Below are 14,753 nucleotides of genomic sequence, written 5' to 3'. Positions count from 1 at the left end.
GTATTTGGGAACTTGGCTTCCTGTTAGTCCACCAAGCTCCATAAAAATATACAACCAGTCATTGAAAAATTAATTTGGAAACAGAGGACCACATGGTGTCCCTTTTGCTTTGCATATTATATTGTCATCAGGGAAAAGGATTGGTAATAACAGATTCTCTCATTATTTTGCTCCAGTGCAGAAGCAGGTGGAGTGTTGAGCTCATTCTGTCCTCTTGGTGTGGTCTGTGGAGGTATGAATGAGTCACTCAACATTCAGACTTACAAGACTGACCTTTGATCAGGAGTCAGTGTTATTATCCAAGAGGAAAAAGCTGTATTGGTCCTCCAGGACCTCTTCTTGCCTAGTCCCAGTGAAGGTGGCTTTAACAAAAAAACAAAAGATGAGGTTCCTGGAAAACTGACTGAATTAAAATGCTAGTTCTGTGAGGTTAGGCCTTTAAAACTAGGCTGCCCTTCTATGGGCTTATCTCTGATATGCCAGCAGGAAAGTTTCTTAAGATTTTTACTACTTAATGCATATCAGATTGTAGCTTTTTGGAATGGACCATCTATTTTTCCTATTTTTCAAATTTTAATGTTTTCAAGCATCTTTAAGGAGAAAACAAATCTCATATACTTAAAAACAACTATATTCTCCTCCTGTCCTTACAGCTGCTCATTTTACATAGTTTTAGATTCTGTGTACAAAGTATTTTTTTACTTAACCTTATTTCCAATACATCTTTTCATGTACTTGCCAAAATTTGACATGCTTGACATGAATCCTGCATACCTGCCAGGATTCCTTCTGTTAATGTGACAGGGCTTGTTTGGATTATTCCCCAATTGTTGGACAATTGGGTCCATTCCCAGGTTTTGGTCATTATGAACATTCTGAATAGCCCTGCTATAAACATCTTTATGCAAGTCCTTCCCCCGCTCCCTTCCCCCTTTGGATCATTTCCTTAGAAATGTATTTCCTTAAATGGGTTTACTGGGTCATAGGGGCTCAATGAACAGTTTTACAGCTCTTTGCACATATTTTTCAGATTGCGCCCTGCGTGGATCCGACCAATGGCTTGGCGAGAGGCAGGAATGCGGACGAGTAGACCCTGTAACAGCCCCTCTTCTGCCCCCCAAAAGGCAAAGACCTTGAGAAGGCCTGCGGAGAGAGAGCACTTTTTCTATCGCCTTCCTGTTCTCTTCATGGTTGGTGCTGTAACCCAGCTAGGAAATTGTTAGGGATGAGCAGAAAGGTTTCCGGGAGTCCAGGACTTCTGCCTCGGAGGCAGAACCAGCTCTTCCAGGCCCTCTTGCCCCAGGACTAGGATTCCAACCTCCTGTCCTATTCCAGCATTTCCGACTCCCACGGCACACCCTTCCAGTCTATCCACTAAAATCTTCGAGGCCCAGGCAGGCCCTTTGCAAGCGCAGAGTTCTGCAGCCAAGGGCAGCGACTGGCGGTCGCTATTATTTCGGCGCGGGTGATGCAAAGCCCGCATAGCTGCGCGCTGAGTCAGCGGGGGCCGGACGGAGGACGGGGGGCGGGGGGCGCGAACCGACCCATCCCCCCCAAGCTCCCCCCTCCCGCCCCAGCCAGCCGGGCGCGGCCGCGTCCGGATGGGGCGGTGGGGGTGGACCTCCGAGTCGGCGGGGTCGTCAGCCCCGGCAGGGTCAGGCGGGAGCGGAGCCGCCGGGCGACTGGAGCCCCAGGCGCGCCCTCCCCTCCCCGAGCTGGATGGTGCTCGCGGGTCAAGTGAGGAGGTGACCGCGCGCCCGACCATTTACCCTCTGAGAACTCAAAAAGAGGGAGGAGGGAGCGGGGAAAGAAGGAGGCTCAAAAAGGAGAAATGCGAAGCTGAGCAGACAGGAGGAAGCAAAAAATAAAAAGGAGGAAAGGGGCGAGGGGAGGCGGAGGCCCACTGGCGGGGGCGGTGGCGCGCGCGGGGCGGGGCGAGCAGGGGCGCGCACGGGGCGGGGCGAGCGGGGGCGCGCCGGCGGCTGCGGGCCGAGGGGCTTGTGGGTAGCGGCTGCGCGCGGCCGGAGACGGGCGCCGCGCGGGAGTGTGTGAGGGGTTCGGGCTTGTCGGACTGAGGCGGCGGTCGGTGATCATGGGAGCGAGCTGGCGGCGGCTGTAGTTGTCCGCGCCTGGGCTTCAGCTTCCCGAAGCCCCAGAGGAGGGGGCAGCCCGGGCCCGGCGGTGGCGGCGCCACTTCCCCGCTCCCACCCTCGGAGTCCTGAGGGAGCCCGCGGCGGACGAGCGGACCGGGCGGCGCGAATCTGACTGAGGGGCGGGGACGCCGTCTGCTTCTCGCCGCTCCAGGCCAGCCTCTCAGACAGCCCGAGGCCCTGGACCGGCGCTGAGACCCGAAGCCGGAGCTCGAGGCGGGCGGTGGGCCCGGGCGGAGTCCCGGCCGGAGCCGGCGGTTCGGGGGCGGCGCTAGGCCCCGAGGCGGCCGTGCCGGAGCGCGGGGAGCTAGAGTGCGGGCCCGGCGGCAACGGCATGAGCCGGCCCCCGCCGACGGGGAAAATGCCCGGCGCCCCCGCGGCAGTGTCGGGGGACGGCTCGGGCACGAGCCGCCAGAGGAAGCTGGAGGCGCTGATCCGAGACCCTCGCTCACCCATCAACGTGGAGAGCTTGCTGGTAGGTGGCCGGGCCCGGGAGCCGTCCTTGCAAACCGCTCACACCGCAGATCCCGCGTCTGCCCACCCATCCGTAGGGGGAGGCCTCGCCCCACCCCGCCCAGCTTCCGGCAGCCGGGCCCGGGTCGGAGACCAAACATTTCTGCGACTAAGTTCCAGGAGTAGAGACCCACCTTTGAGTCTTCCCTTCTCCCTCCTGGAGCTGGTGTTATCCCCAGCTGCCCTTTCTTGGAGCGCGGGGAGGAAGCACCCCTCTTCTCCTTCCCTCCTGCCGTCTCGGTTTGGGGAGTAGGGATCTGCTGTCTTTCATACACCAGGCTAGCCCACTTGAAAGAGTGTCATGCTGCGTCTGGACGTGGGTCCAAGCAAGAGAGAAACTTGATGCAGTCCCTCTGGGGAGTACTCACCTGGGTACCTGACAAAGAATTGCCCTCCCTCTCTCCGTTTAGTCTGAAATGTTGGAACATGGCTAAGGCGTTCCTGTTTTCAATCGTCTTTGAACATTAATAGTTGCAATTTAGTGCGTTTTAATTTCTGAAAATTTAATTTCCGAGGTTATTGCGTCAGAGCTAAAGAATCAGTCTGAATTGTAGAGTGGAATCAGCCTCTTCTTTTCATTGTATCTTTTTCCTGAAATGGCCTTTGAAATCCAGATTAATAGCCATGTAAAGTCTGCTAGTTGGTTTTGATTAAGAAAGGAACATGATTTACAAATTAGAAATGCATTGTAGTGTGCTTGTTTATTTCTTATTTTTGTTAGCATAGACTTGTATTTCACAGGCACTTTGATTAGTATGCAGTAGAGATGCATTTATGGGAAAAGGGGGTGTGGGTTTTTACCCTGGGCAGGAGGAGAAAGAGAAAAAGAAGCCCTGGATATAAAGTTAATTCTGGAACGATTAGAATTCGGTAGTTGATTCTTGGATCCACCCCACCAAAACTCCTGTTCAGTTTGCTCCCTTCTGGGAGAAACCTAGTGACCGACTTGACTACATGATGAGAAAGACTGTGTCTCCTCTCTTTCCAGTGAACTGACTGACTTTTCTTCAGGAGCCGTTGGTTATCCTTTGAGGTTTCTGGAATCATTTGCAGAGTGACTCAGTGCTGTTTGGCCAAAGTACAGGAACTGACTGAAGAGTGTCTTTCTGTATGATGCACAGAATGTAGTGATGTACTGTAGATGTGTCTGACATCTTCCTACACTGATTTTCACATTAGTGTGTTGTTTGTATGTTTTCACGGGAGCATGACACCCAGGACAGTGTTTAGAAGTCTTCAATTGGGGGTAGGATGGGTTGCATGAAGGGCATAGCTTTTCCTAGGCCAGAGCAGAGACTCTGGGCTTCACTCCCAGCATTTTCACTTTGGTATTTTGCTAGCAAAACTTTGACCTAAGGCCAGAAAGTTCAGTTAAAAATAGTACAGCAAATCTCAAGTATTTATCAGGTTTATATTGAATCTCAGATAGAAATTTTTTACACTTCACTTTCATCTCTTGTGTCTTTACTGATGTTAATCATAATTATTAGAGTTATTATGAGCTTGAGCCTAAGCTATTTATGCATGGTAATGATCATGCATTCTTTCTTGTTGAAGTATTTTCTAAATTATTAAAATGAAGATTTTTGAAAAGGAAGCATTACACATGCTCAGTCTGGTCCATTCATTTATTGAGTGCCTAATACAGCCAAGACAGTTTACACTTTCATCAAGGTGACATATTACTGATATGAAAATTGACATCAGATGCTGCTGACTGAAGATTTTGCTTTTGCTGTTTTTTGCTGATTAACTATTACAATTCTGAGTTGCAGTAAATCTTATCGGGCCAAAAGTTGCCCTTTACTCTTTGAGATTGCTGGTGCTTCTGTTGCAAATTGACAAGCTGAAATTTTTTTTAAACCATGTTATAGTAAGTTAACGTTAAATCATGCCTATTTCATTGTATGAAGTAGTAGAATGAATTAATTTTTTAAATTGTGGTAACATAAACATAAAGTTTACCATTTAAAATTGTATACTGCCTAAGATGACAAAAGTAAGAAGATTAAGTATACCAGAAGTTGCTGTATAATAGTTACTGTAGGCTAGACCTAGAAGTTAAAAAGTATTTGTAGGAAAAAAATGTTATGTGAGATAACATGTAAAGTACTTAACTCGGTTCTTGGTACATGGTAGTGCTCATTAAATTTAGCTTGCTTCTGTGTGCATTTAGCATATTTTTAGGTAATTGCTTTAAATTTCCTTTGAAAAGGAAAATGGTTTTATTGGCAACTATTTCTTGCTATGAAATTTTGAATGAATAGCATTATCTTTTGATTTGCCATCAGAAAAGTGCTGGCAGTCATCAGGCATAGATAGAGCTGGATTCCAAGACTGTCAGTATAGAGACTAAATTGTCTTTTTTGTCTGCAGAGGCTCATTGCTTTATGTGGGGCCTTAAAATTAATCTGAAGAGAATATATCCTTTTAGTGGTTGGAGATTGTGAGTTGTCTAGTATTATTTAAAAACAGAGTTTTGCTTCTATAATATCTTTTTTTTTTTTTTTTTTTTTTTTTGGGGAAAGGGTCTTCAGTAGTATGCTTTTGCAGTGTTTAAAACATTTGGGTAAATACCCCTGTTTTGTTGTCAAGACTTAGCTTCTCGTACTCCTTACCCAACTCTTACGGTAAGGAGAATTGTCCTTTAGTGTTAAGTTGGAGAAATGTTTTTCTAAAGGTCTATGCTTTTGCATTTTGATTTGTTTTATTTTTTGAAAGAGTAAATGGTTGTAATAACCTGAGGGGCTCAGGCTTGGATAAACCTTTCTATTGTAAGACTGATATCAATTGGGGAAAGGTGATTAAAAATTTAAGATTTTCAGTGACTTAGAATATAAATGCATTATTTGATTGATTTAATTATGCCTGTAAACTATATGAAAATATTTCTTATCATAGTACTTAGACTTTCAGTTTGGTGCTGGTTATTTGCCTAATTAAAATAAAATTGTATGTGCATTTTTTCCCCACTATGTAACGGGCATGAATATTATAAAGATACAGAAGTGAAGCAGAATAAAAATTGAGTTAAAGAAGTTTTATATGTGTTTTTCTTTTGTGAAATAAAGGTTGAGTATTTGTAGCATAAATGGGATTACATTACTTTAAAACTTCCATTTTGATGGTCAGAATATCTTTAAAGAAAATTAATTAGCTAGAGAGGTTAAAAAAAGTAATGAATGGAACTTACTATTTAGGTGAAGTTAACCCCTTTGAAAGTACAGGTCCACAGTCCCTCAACCATAGTTCTGATACATACAGTTCTGAAAACCGAGTTTTGGGTAAAACTTACTTGATGTAACATCTGACCTGATCTGATGTTACAATATTATAGTCAGTTTATCTCTTTTGGTGTAAGTAATAATAGCTTTCCCTGGAAAAATATGTGTTTGATTTCAGGGTGCTACCCTAGACTCCCAAGAGGGTTTTTGGGACTACACTGTATATAGCATTGTACTTTATTTCTATTCTAAAATCCAAAACAGTTCTGAATTTGGAAACATCTTGCCCCAAGGTAAGGCCAACATAGACTAAGTAAAGAAATGTAGATTTATGTACACCTTAAATACTTGTAAAGAAATAGTGGATAATTATCTTGAAGCCTGAGTTGTCGTTTTGGTTGTGTGCTGATCTGGTAGATCTTTTCCCAGTTTGAATTATGAAATATTTGAAATATACTAAGAGAGTATAGCATGTGAATATGAATTATGGAGCATAAGAAAACAAACATTCATGAAATCACTGCTCAGGTTAATGAATAGATCACTAGCTTGTTCAAGTTACCTGTTCTGCTGCTGCTGCTGAATTCTTTATCACTGCATCCTCTCCCATCTGCTACCTGGAACATTTTGTTTTTTAAATCATTTCCTTGCTTTATTTCATAAATTACCACATTTGTATGTATCCCTAAACAATGTTGTTTTAGTTTTGTATTTTTTAACTCTAGAAGGTTAACATTTCTATATATTCTTTTGTGACATGTTTTTTCACTCAAAGTTATGTTTCTAAGATTCACCCACATTGTGCTTTATTAATATTTGCTGCTACTGTAAACTACAATATATTGCTCCAGTCTACTTGATGGATATTTAGATTCTTTTTCTTTTTTTTTTTTTGCTGTCTTGGGAAGTGTTGTGATCATTCTTGGAGCCCATGTGAAGTTTCTGGAGGCTGGGATGTATATCTAGGAGTGGAACTGATGGGCTTTAAGAAATGCTGTGTTCAGCTTAACAGAGTACTAAATAAAGTTTAAAATTTTCCACACCCCATTCTCTTGGAGTCAGTTATGCTTTAAAAAAAATTTTTTTTTATGCTAAAGATTACTTTTGCCTCTTCTAGAATTTCATATAAATGGAATCTTATGTAGCATAAATTCTTTTGTATCTGGGTTCTTTAGTTCAGCATAAGTTTTGAGATTGATCCATGTTATTGTGTGTGTATCAGCAGTTTGTTCCCTTTTTTAACTGCTAAGTTGTATTCCATTATATGTATAAACCACAATTTGTGAGCCATCTTTTGTTAATGGATGCCTGAGCTGTTTTCAGTTTTTGGCTATTAAGTATTATATACTTTGGCTCTTAATAAAGCTTTCTGTGAACAATCTTATAATAAGTCTTTGTGAGGACATGTTTTCATTTCTCTTCAGTAAATACCTAGTAGTGGAATTATTAGATCATAGGGTAGGTATATGCTTAGTTTTTAAAAAACTGTCAGATCTTTTCACAAAGTGGTCATTTTACATTCCCACAGCAGTGTATGAGAGTTCCAGTTCCTCCCCAACACCGAGTCTTTTAAATTTTAGCTGTTCTGTGGGTGAGTAGTGGTATCTCGTGATTTTAGTTTGCATCTCCCTGATGACTAATGATGTACTTTTTTGTGCACTTCACTGGCAATTTATATATCTTCTTTTATGAAGCATCTGTTCAGATTTCTTTCCCGTTTGAAAAGTGCATTGTTTTTGAGTTGTATAAAAAAACTTGTCTAAAAAATTAAAATGTAAAAAGTGAAATTACACTGTATATGTGCTTTATCATTTTTTTTTACACTTAATGAATAATAGAAGCTTTTATTTAGTCAAATTTATTAGTCTTCTCACTGTAGAGTGATTTCTGGCTTAGATGTCATGCTTAGGACATTTTCCATTATCAAGATTATGACATAGACCTGAATTTTCTTTTAGTACTCTAATGGTTTTATTTTTAATGTTATTTTTATTCCATTTGGAATTCTGATGGAAAGTACGAAGTAGGGGTACAAAGTATGAAGTAGGAGATTTGTCTAAGTGTTAAAATTATTGGAGTATTTGGGAGCCTCTGTTTATATCTTCATATTGTCATGTAACTTCCTATTTGGAGAGTGGTGCTTAGGCGAAAAGAGAGGGTAATGATTATGGATTTGCTCTTCATTTGGGCTTCTTGAATTTCTTCATGGAAATTATAACTCAGATCTATACTTAAAATCCTGTTCTGTGCTTATGCCTCCACCCCCAATTTATATATGTGTATATATAGACACACACACACACACACACACACACACACACACACACACACATATATGAGCTGCTAGTGATAAGGGTTACTGGTGAAGAGAATGTCGATGACTCAGAGCGACTTACTATATAGCTTTTGAGGAAAAAAACACAAAATAACATTTTCCATTGGTAGGCAACTTTTTATATAAAGCTTAATATTTAAACTGATGGGAAATCATGGGTGGCATTTGGGACTCTACCAAACTGTCTTTTCTCACTTTATCCTTGATTGGAGTCATTTTCCTTTCCTCTTATCTGTTATCTGTACTTTTTTATTTTCCTTTAAAGTATGACTAAATTATAGAGATATATTTGTAAATTCTGCAGCTGAGTGTCCCAAATGACCCTCACTTACCTTTTTTGGAAAACATTTGGATCAGTATAGTTAGCATTTCTCTGTGTGTTGTATATATGAGAGAGACAAAGACGGACAGAAAGGAAGTATTGAGGTTCATTTTGGTTGATCATTTGGTAATCTTTTTGGGAAAATTTCTAAGTCCAAGAATGATTATATGGTTTGTTGCTTCACTTTGGTAAGGTATGAGTTGTTTAGGTATCTGATATCTCAAGTGCTTTATAATTTTTTCTTTTTTTGGTTATAGTTAACTGATCACTTAATACTTGTTGTCTAATTTCCTTTATTCTCTAAAAGAGTTTCAGACTCTTTTAGTTATAAAGCATCTGATAGAAATTTTCTTTATTTTCAAGAGATTACAGACTTGGAATTAATTTCTAACACATCATAATTGGGATTGTTTTTTATGCCATGAAAATGAATAGCAGGGCCTCCTAATACTTTATTTAAGGTAGAAACAGAGCAGAGAAGGATTGGCATTATCTTAATCACCTGGATGATTGTGATGAGGAATTCTTAAGATACTAAGTGTTGTCTTGTGTACTTCTTGGTCTTTTAGTTTATTTAGTAGACAGAATACAAGCTCTTTTAGGACTTGGGTCTTTTTTTGTCTTTCTCTTATGTCCTGTAAATGTTTGCTGAATGAATTAACAATTCTTTTTTAAGTAACAGGAGTGATAACCTGTATAACTATATCCCTGCTTGAAGAGATACTAATATATTCCCTATGTAAACATTTTGATATGTGTTCTTGTCACTTATTTCTTGTCTGTCTATAGGAAGGAAGATAAATAAACATCTGTATAAGCAGAGGATGGGTTTGGGTGGTAAAATTAATTGGAAGTCAAGCAGGAAAAGTGAATTGTGGTTTGAATATTTATGGATTGTGCTGAATCAGTTTGTCTTGGAAAAGATTTAAGCTAGTTTTATTTAGTGTTTTAGGTGAAGTAAAAATACCTCTTGTGGGCTGAACAGCCTTTATCATTTATAATGTGTCTTCTGTTCCACATACCCCCTAACTTTTCCTCTCGTTAAACATATCCAGTTCCTTCTTATGTACCTAGGTGATGCCTGTGTTGAAACAGTGCTACATGAGTAAGATCAGGTGAAATGTTTGCAGGGTTAAATTCCTTAAAATGGCACATTGACTGTTCTTCATAGTAAGGCAATATTTGTTAACAAAATTAAAAACAGAGCCAAAGGGCGTGAAGACTTTGATCAGGAATCAGGGGTGTTTCTTATTACAAGTCACTATGAATGACTGTTTTGAAAACTTTTCAGATGTTGTGAAGCATTCTGATTACTAGCCCTAGCGCCAGCCCCAGCCAACCACTCATTCTGTTTTGGTTTTATAATTTTTTCTTTTTTGAAAATTCCATACAAATAGAATCATATACGGTCGTTTGTTCTGTCTTCTTACCCTTAGCATAATGTTTTTGAGGTTCATCTGTATTGTAGCATATATCAATATCTTGTTCTTTTTAATTGCTGAATAATATTCCATTGTATAGATGTACCACATTTTGTTTATGAATTCATTGTAATGTTTTTATTTCTCTTGGCTAGATTTCAAGGAGTGGGATTGCTGGGTCATATGGTAAGCTTATGCTTAACTTTTAAGAAGTGAACAAAGTCTTTTCCAAAGAGGCTGTACCATTTTACATTCCAGCCAGTAGTGTATGAGGGTTCAATTGTCCCCCCATCCTCAGAGAACACTCGATATGGCCTGTCTTTGTGATTATAGCTATTGTAGTGCGTTTTACTAATGACAGATGATGCTGAGCACTATTTCATGTGCTTGTTAATTTTGCTTGTTCTTTCGATTTTTACTAATGTACCATGAGTGTGATCTAGTAAAAGTAGTTTCATTTTGTATGCCAATAACAATGTTTAAAAATAGAATACAGATAAATACAGATCACAGCCCCGTTGTAAGTGGAATTATCCTACTGACTAGCATCTCCACCTGAAAGCCCTGTTTATTACTAGGCTTTTTAAATTTTAAACCTTGTTATGGTACCTTTTTCTTCCACGTAACGACTGAGCATTGGTGAGCTGTATATTCCCTGTAATGGCAGTGGAGTCACTACTAGTTGGATTATTTCTAAGCTCTAGATAAAGTTGAAGTACTTCTGATTTAAACAACGGCCTTTAAACGTTTCTCCATTCTGCCTGTGCTCATCTTTCTTTTTTTGATTATTTTGAGCATGCTAAGTAAGCTTATAAACTTATTTCTCTCTTCTTGACCCGTCGTTTATCTTTATACTTCTCTGCTCTAATGGATTAGGAAACAAGTCTTAGTATTAATTTAGTAACTTGGTTCCTATGAGGGTAGATCAGTAACTTCTGGTGTTTAAAACACTATGTATTACACTTGGCTTTTGGTTTATACTTTTGAGTACCCATCTGAATTTAGCATATAGATACAAATGTTGCCTCTTCTTGTTCACAGGTGCCATTAGATATTGTCTTGTGGGAATTACATTGTGTGCAAAGTTCTGGAACTTAACCAAAATACAGTGTTCTTTTCAGATGCTGCCTTATTTGTACTTTCTGTATCAGGATATGACCCTCTGTTTTGCCTTGTATTTCAGTATGATTCCTTTAGAAATCATGCTAAAAGTATGTTTATTAAAACTGAAGTTTTTCCTTTAGCTTTAGTTTAGATGATTGTATTTTTTTGAGTTTTTATTAAAGATAACCACATGTGACTGTTTTGAGCAGTGAAGGAAAAATTTAGGAAATAATTCTTTTACTGTTTAAGACGTTTTACTAAATTAAAGATGAATTTAAAAAATTTGGAGTTGTAGTGGTACCTATTTTTCTAAAAGGAAAGTACACTAGCACAGTTGTCATGAACTTTGAGGCCTGCAAGATGTAGTGAATTGTGTTTTTTTACATTGAAACTGCAAAAATATTTTAAGTATTGAATGTCTAAACATTAGTACGATTTTTCAAAATGCTTCATCTTTTTGGGATAACTTATTGAGTTACAGTTTTTGGCACTTCAGCCTTTTTTATACATCGAATAACTATGACTATATTTTATTGTGTTACATAGTGGATAAAAATCAGATTGAAGTTGAATGTTAAAAATGGTGTGTTATGGTTGACTAGTTTGCCTTTGATGAAGGAATCAAGATTTAAAATTTTCTTCTTTGTGGACCATTAGATTTCATCAAGTGCTGTTAACAGGTCACATAACCAGCGTCCATGGGAATTAGTAAAGAATAGAGAAAAAGATACCAAAATTATGATTTTCTTTTGGGGAAATAAGAGTACCAAGTCAGAAATTGGGGAAAGAGATAATGCAAAATGTAATGTTAATATTAATAACAATATTCTAACTATTCTAAATTTAGAAAAATTTGTTTGGAGTTAACAGAATATTTGGAGTTTCTTTTTTTTCCCTTCCTTTCCCCTTAACGGAGGCACTGGAGAGTGAACCCAGGACCTGTGCACGCCAAACATGTGCTCTACTACTGAGATATACTCCCCACCCCCTTGGAGTTGTTTTTAAATATCTAATACATGAAGTCTGAACTTTTGTATTGGCTTCTCCACAATTATATTTCCCAAAATATAATGACTGAAATTAATGTGCAAGTGAAATGATGAATTTTTTCCCTGGATTTTAGATACATGATATGATCCCATACAGGTTGCATTCAACATGAAACAATTTTTGTGTGTGTGTTATGTTCTTTGAAAAAGGTAACCTTAAACTTTAATATAGTAAATGCACTGAAAAAATTTCTCTACTGGATTAAAATAAAAAGGAAAATAATATATATATCTGGAAATTTAAAAACTTAATACCGATATAACTTATGTTTTGCCTCTCAGAGGTCATTTGAGTTAAGATTTATCTAATCTGTATCTGCTGAAGTCAATAGTTAAGGCAGTGGTTTCCAAACCTTGCTATACATAGGGCTCAACTGGAGATTTTTAGAAATATCGATGGCTGGATTCCACTCTCAGACATTCTAATATAATTGGTTTGGGGTGTGACCTGGGAAATCAGGAGTTTTAGACATTCTGCAGCTGATTCTCAAGTGCAGGAAGGTGTGGGAACCAGAGCTGAGAGGTGCAATATTGTAATTCAAGATTGGCAGAGGGACCGTTGAGTCCAAAATGTATCTGAGAAAAGGATAATTTTTTTCCCTTCCTTTATTTTTGTGGTTTGCAGGGGCTCAGATGAAGCCAGCAAGTTAGATTATCTGATGGAAGCCAGAATCACATCTGGGGTGCTTGGTGGAAATGGTGTCAGATCTTCTGATTCAGATGGTCTGTAGTGGAGCCATAAATTTGCATTTAAATAAGCACCTCAGGTCAATCTGCAGGTTGAAGTTTGAGAAACACTGTAGGTGTTGTTTCTTACACTGACTAACTGGAAAAACCAAAAATAAATAATTGAGATCTTTGGCAACCAGAATTGTATATGTGGAAAAGTCTGGCATATGGAGAGATGCCAGATTTTCTGAAATAGCAAGAGTCATCACATTTTATATCTTTTTTTAACGCTCCATAGGAATTAGACCAAGGCTGTTCTTTTTCTTATTTTAGAAGAAAATTTAGTTTGCTGAGCTTTTCTGATGAGAGAATCAGACAAGATACACCAAATAGAAATGAAAAAAAAATTGTGATACAGGATACATAATATAAAATTGCAGTGTAGAAGTTTTTTATTGCATCTTACCCTTCTGTGGGAAATATAGTCTACAGAGACTTACTGTCCTAGAAATATATAATTTTGATATTTCACATTTAACAATTTACAATGGGAGAATAGTGAGTTTTTCAGTTACTGACAGTTGGTTTAATTCAGGAAGAAACATTTCATTAGAAATATATGGCTCTTCAGAGAATAGCAGCTAAAGCAGGTTGGTGTTTGTGATTTTATCTGTGTTATAAATAAATAAATAAAGACATTAAAGAATTATTTTGTGGTCTCTTTACAAGCAAGCAAAAAATATTGTAAGATATTTAAAATCCTGTTATTAAACTATTTTGAGATTTTACTTTCAAAGCAGCCTTCAAGTTATTGGCTACATTGATAGTCATCTTATTAACATGTTACTGTCTAGATTTTTAAAAAATACGCATTCTTTGCAATTATTTCTCTTCACATCCTTTTTGATTAGAGAAAACCAGATGATTCGTGGACAGTGGATAAGATGTCCATATTTTTCATTCACTAAAATTTGTATATCAGATCTCCCGCTCTTTGGCCATTTTAATTTTGGTGGTTAAGGAATGTGTGCATATTTAAGAAATTTGAAAATTAAAATTTGCTTTTATTGATTCTTGTGATAATACAGCTTTTAGAGGAATAGCGATTGTGATTTTTTGTTTTTTTTTGTGATTAGAATCCCTATTCCATAAAGCCTCAGTATTGCACAAGATGCTCCAGTGTTTGTAAATATTTGACAAAATGCAATTTAATTTGAGGCTTCATGATTCCTTATGCTATATCCATGCTAAAAAGAATTCTAAGGCATTATTTCTGACTAGCTTAAGTGGAATGTATAATTCATTATTGCAAAATTTAAAATTAGAGTATGAATGTGTTTTGCTAATGTTATATTCAGGCTAGTGAAAAATTTAGTCGCAAAAGCAAGATATTACATTATAAAAGAATGAGAAAACTCAGCTAAAGGATTTTGCTGGTAGTTCTGAAAAACAATTTCTGCTGCATGCATATTTTTGTATAAAAGAGAAGCTGTAAAATTACAACTTTTGATGGCATTACTGAAAACAGATTTGTTTTCCACATTTAAGACATTTCCATAATAGGAGAACAAGGGATGATACAAATAAAACTAAATTTAGAACTAATAAAAGGAAACTCCAGTACAAAATTGGCTTATGAAATTTCCTTCAGAGGGAAGTCATAAAGTAAAACACTGAATAAACTTTTAAGAAGTTAATTAACTGATTTTTTTGGTGGGCGGAGCTGTAGATAGAGGGCCGGTTATAAGTTTTAGCATAAGGAACTTTTGTCTTTCAAGGTGATATGGAGAATGTAAGTTCCTGGCATAGTGTTTTACTGTGTTTTTTTTCCTTACTTACTATAAACAGAATTTTACAGTTTGGTTCAAGTTACAACAAATCTGTGAAATAAAAGTTTTTAAAAACCTGAATGATGGCCTGCTTATTTCAAATCATTTTCTAGAGTTAAATTCTATTAAAATAAGCC

The 14,753-nt window shown here is 38.2% G+C and overlaps 1 protein-coding gene and 1 long non-coding RNA gene across 10 annotated transcripts in view; one reads left to right on the top strand and one right to left on the bottom strand.

The window, feature by feature from the left end:
• The window catches only part of LOC116668888, a 28,055-nt gene extending 25,140 nt beyond the window's left edge, over nucleotides 1-2,915 (bottom strand). The window contains exon 1 of the long non-coding RNA XR_004326119.1: nucleotides 2,798-2,915. This is a non-coding gene — a long non-coding RNA (uncharacterized LOC116668888). The remainder of the gene's footprint in view (nucleotides 1-2,797) is intronic.
• The window catches only part of ROCK2 (Rho associated coiled-coil containing protein kinase 2), a 123,896-nt gene continuing 111,128 nt past the window's right edge, over nucleotides 1,986-14,753 (top strand). For 4 of the 9 annotated variants that reach the window (XR_004326118.1, XM_032497032.1, XM_032497031.1 and 1 more), the window contains exon 1: nucleotides 1,987-2,625. Coding sequence is in view for 8 of the 9 variants with exons in the window: in XM_032497032.1 (XP_032352923.1) it covers nucleotides 2,485-2,625 (141 nt within the window). In the remaining variant the exon portion in view is untranslated. Of the gene's footprint in view, nucleotides 2,626-14,753 lie in introns of all 9 variants that reach the window. The other 5 variants (XM_032497036.1, XM_032497035.1, XM_032497037.1 and 2 more) reach the window with 3 other exon arrangements.

Source organism: Camelus ferus, chromosome 15, assembly GCF_009834535.1.
Source record: "Camelus ferus isolate YT-003-E chromosome 15, BCGSAC_Cfer_1.0, whole genome shotgun sequence".
NCBI classification, from domain to species: domain Eukaryota; kingdom Metazoa; phylum Chordata; class Mammalia; order Artiodactyla; family Camelidae; genus Camelus; species Camelus ferus.
Note: the sequence above shows the minus strand (reverse complement) of the source record. Positions and strands in the feature narration are given on the sequence as shown.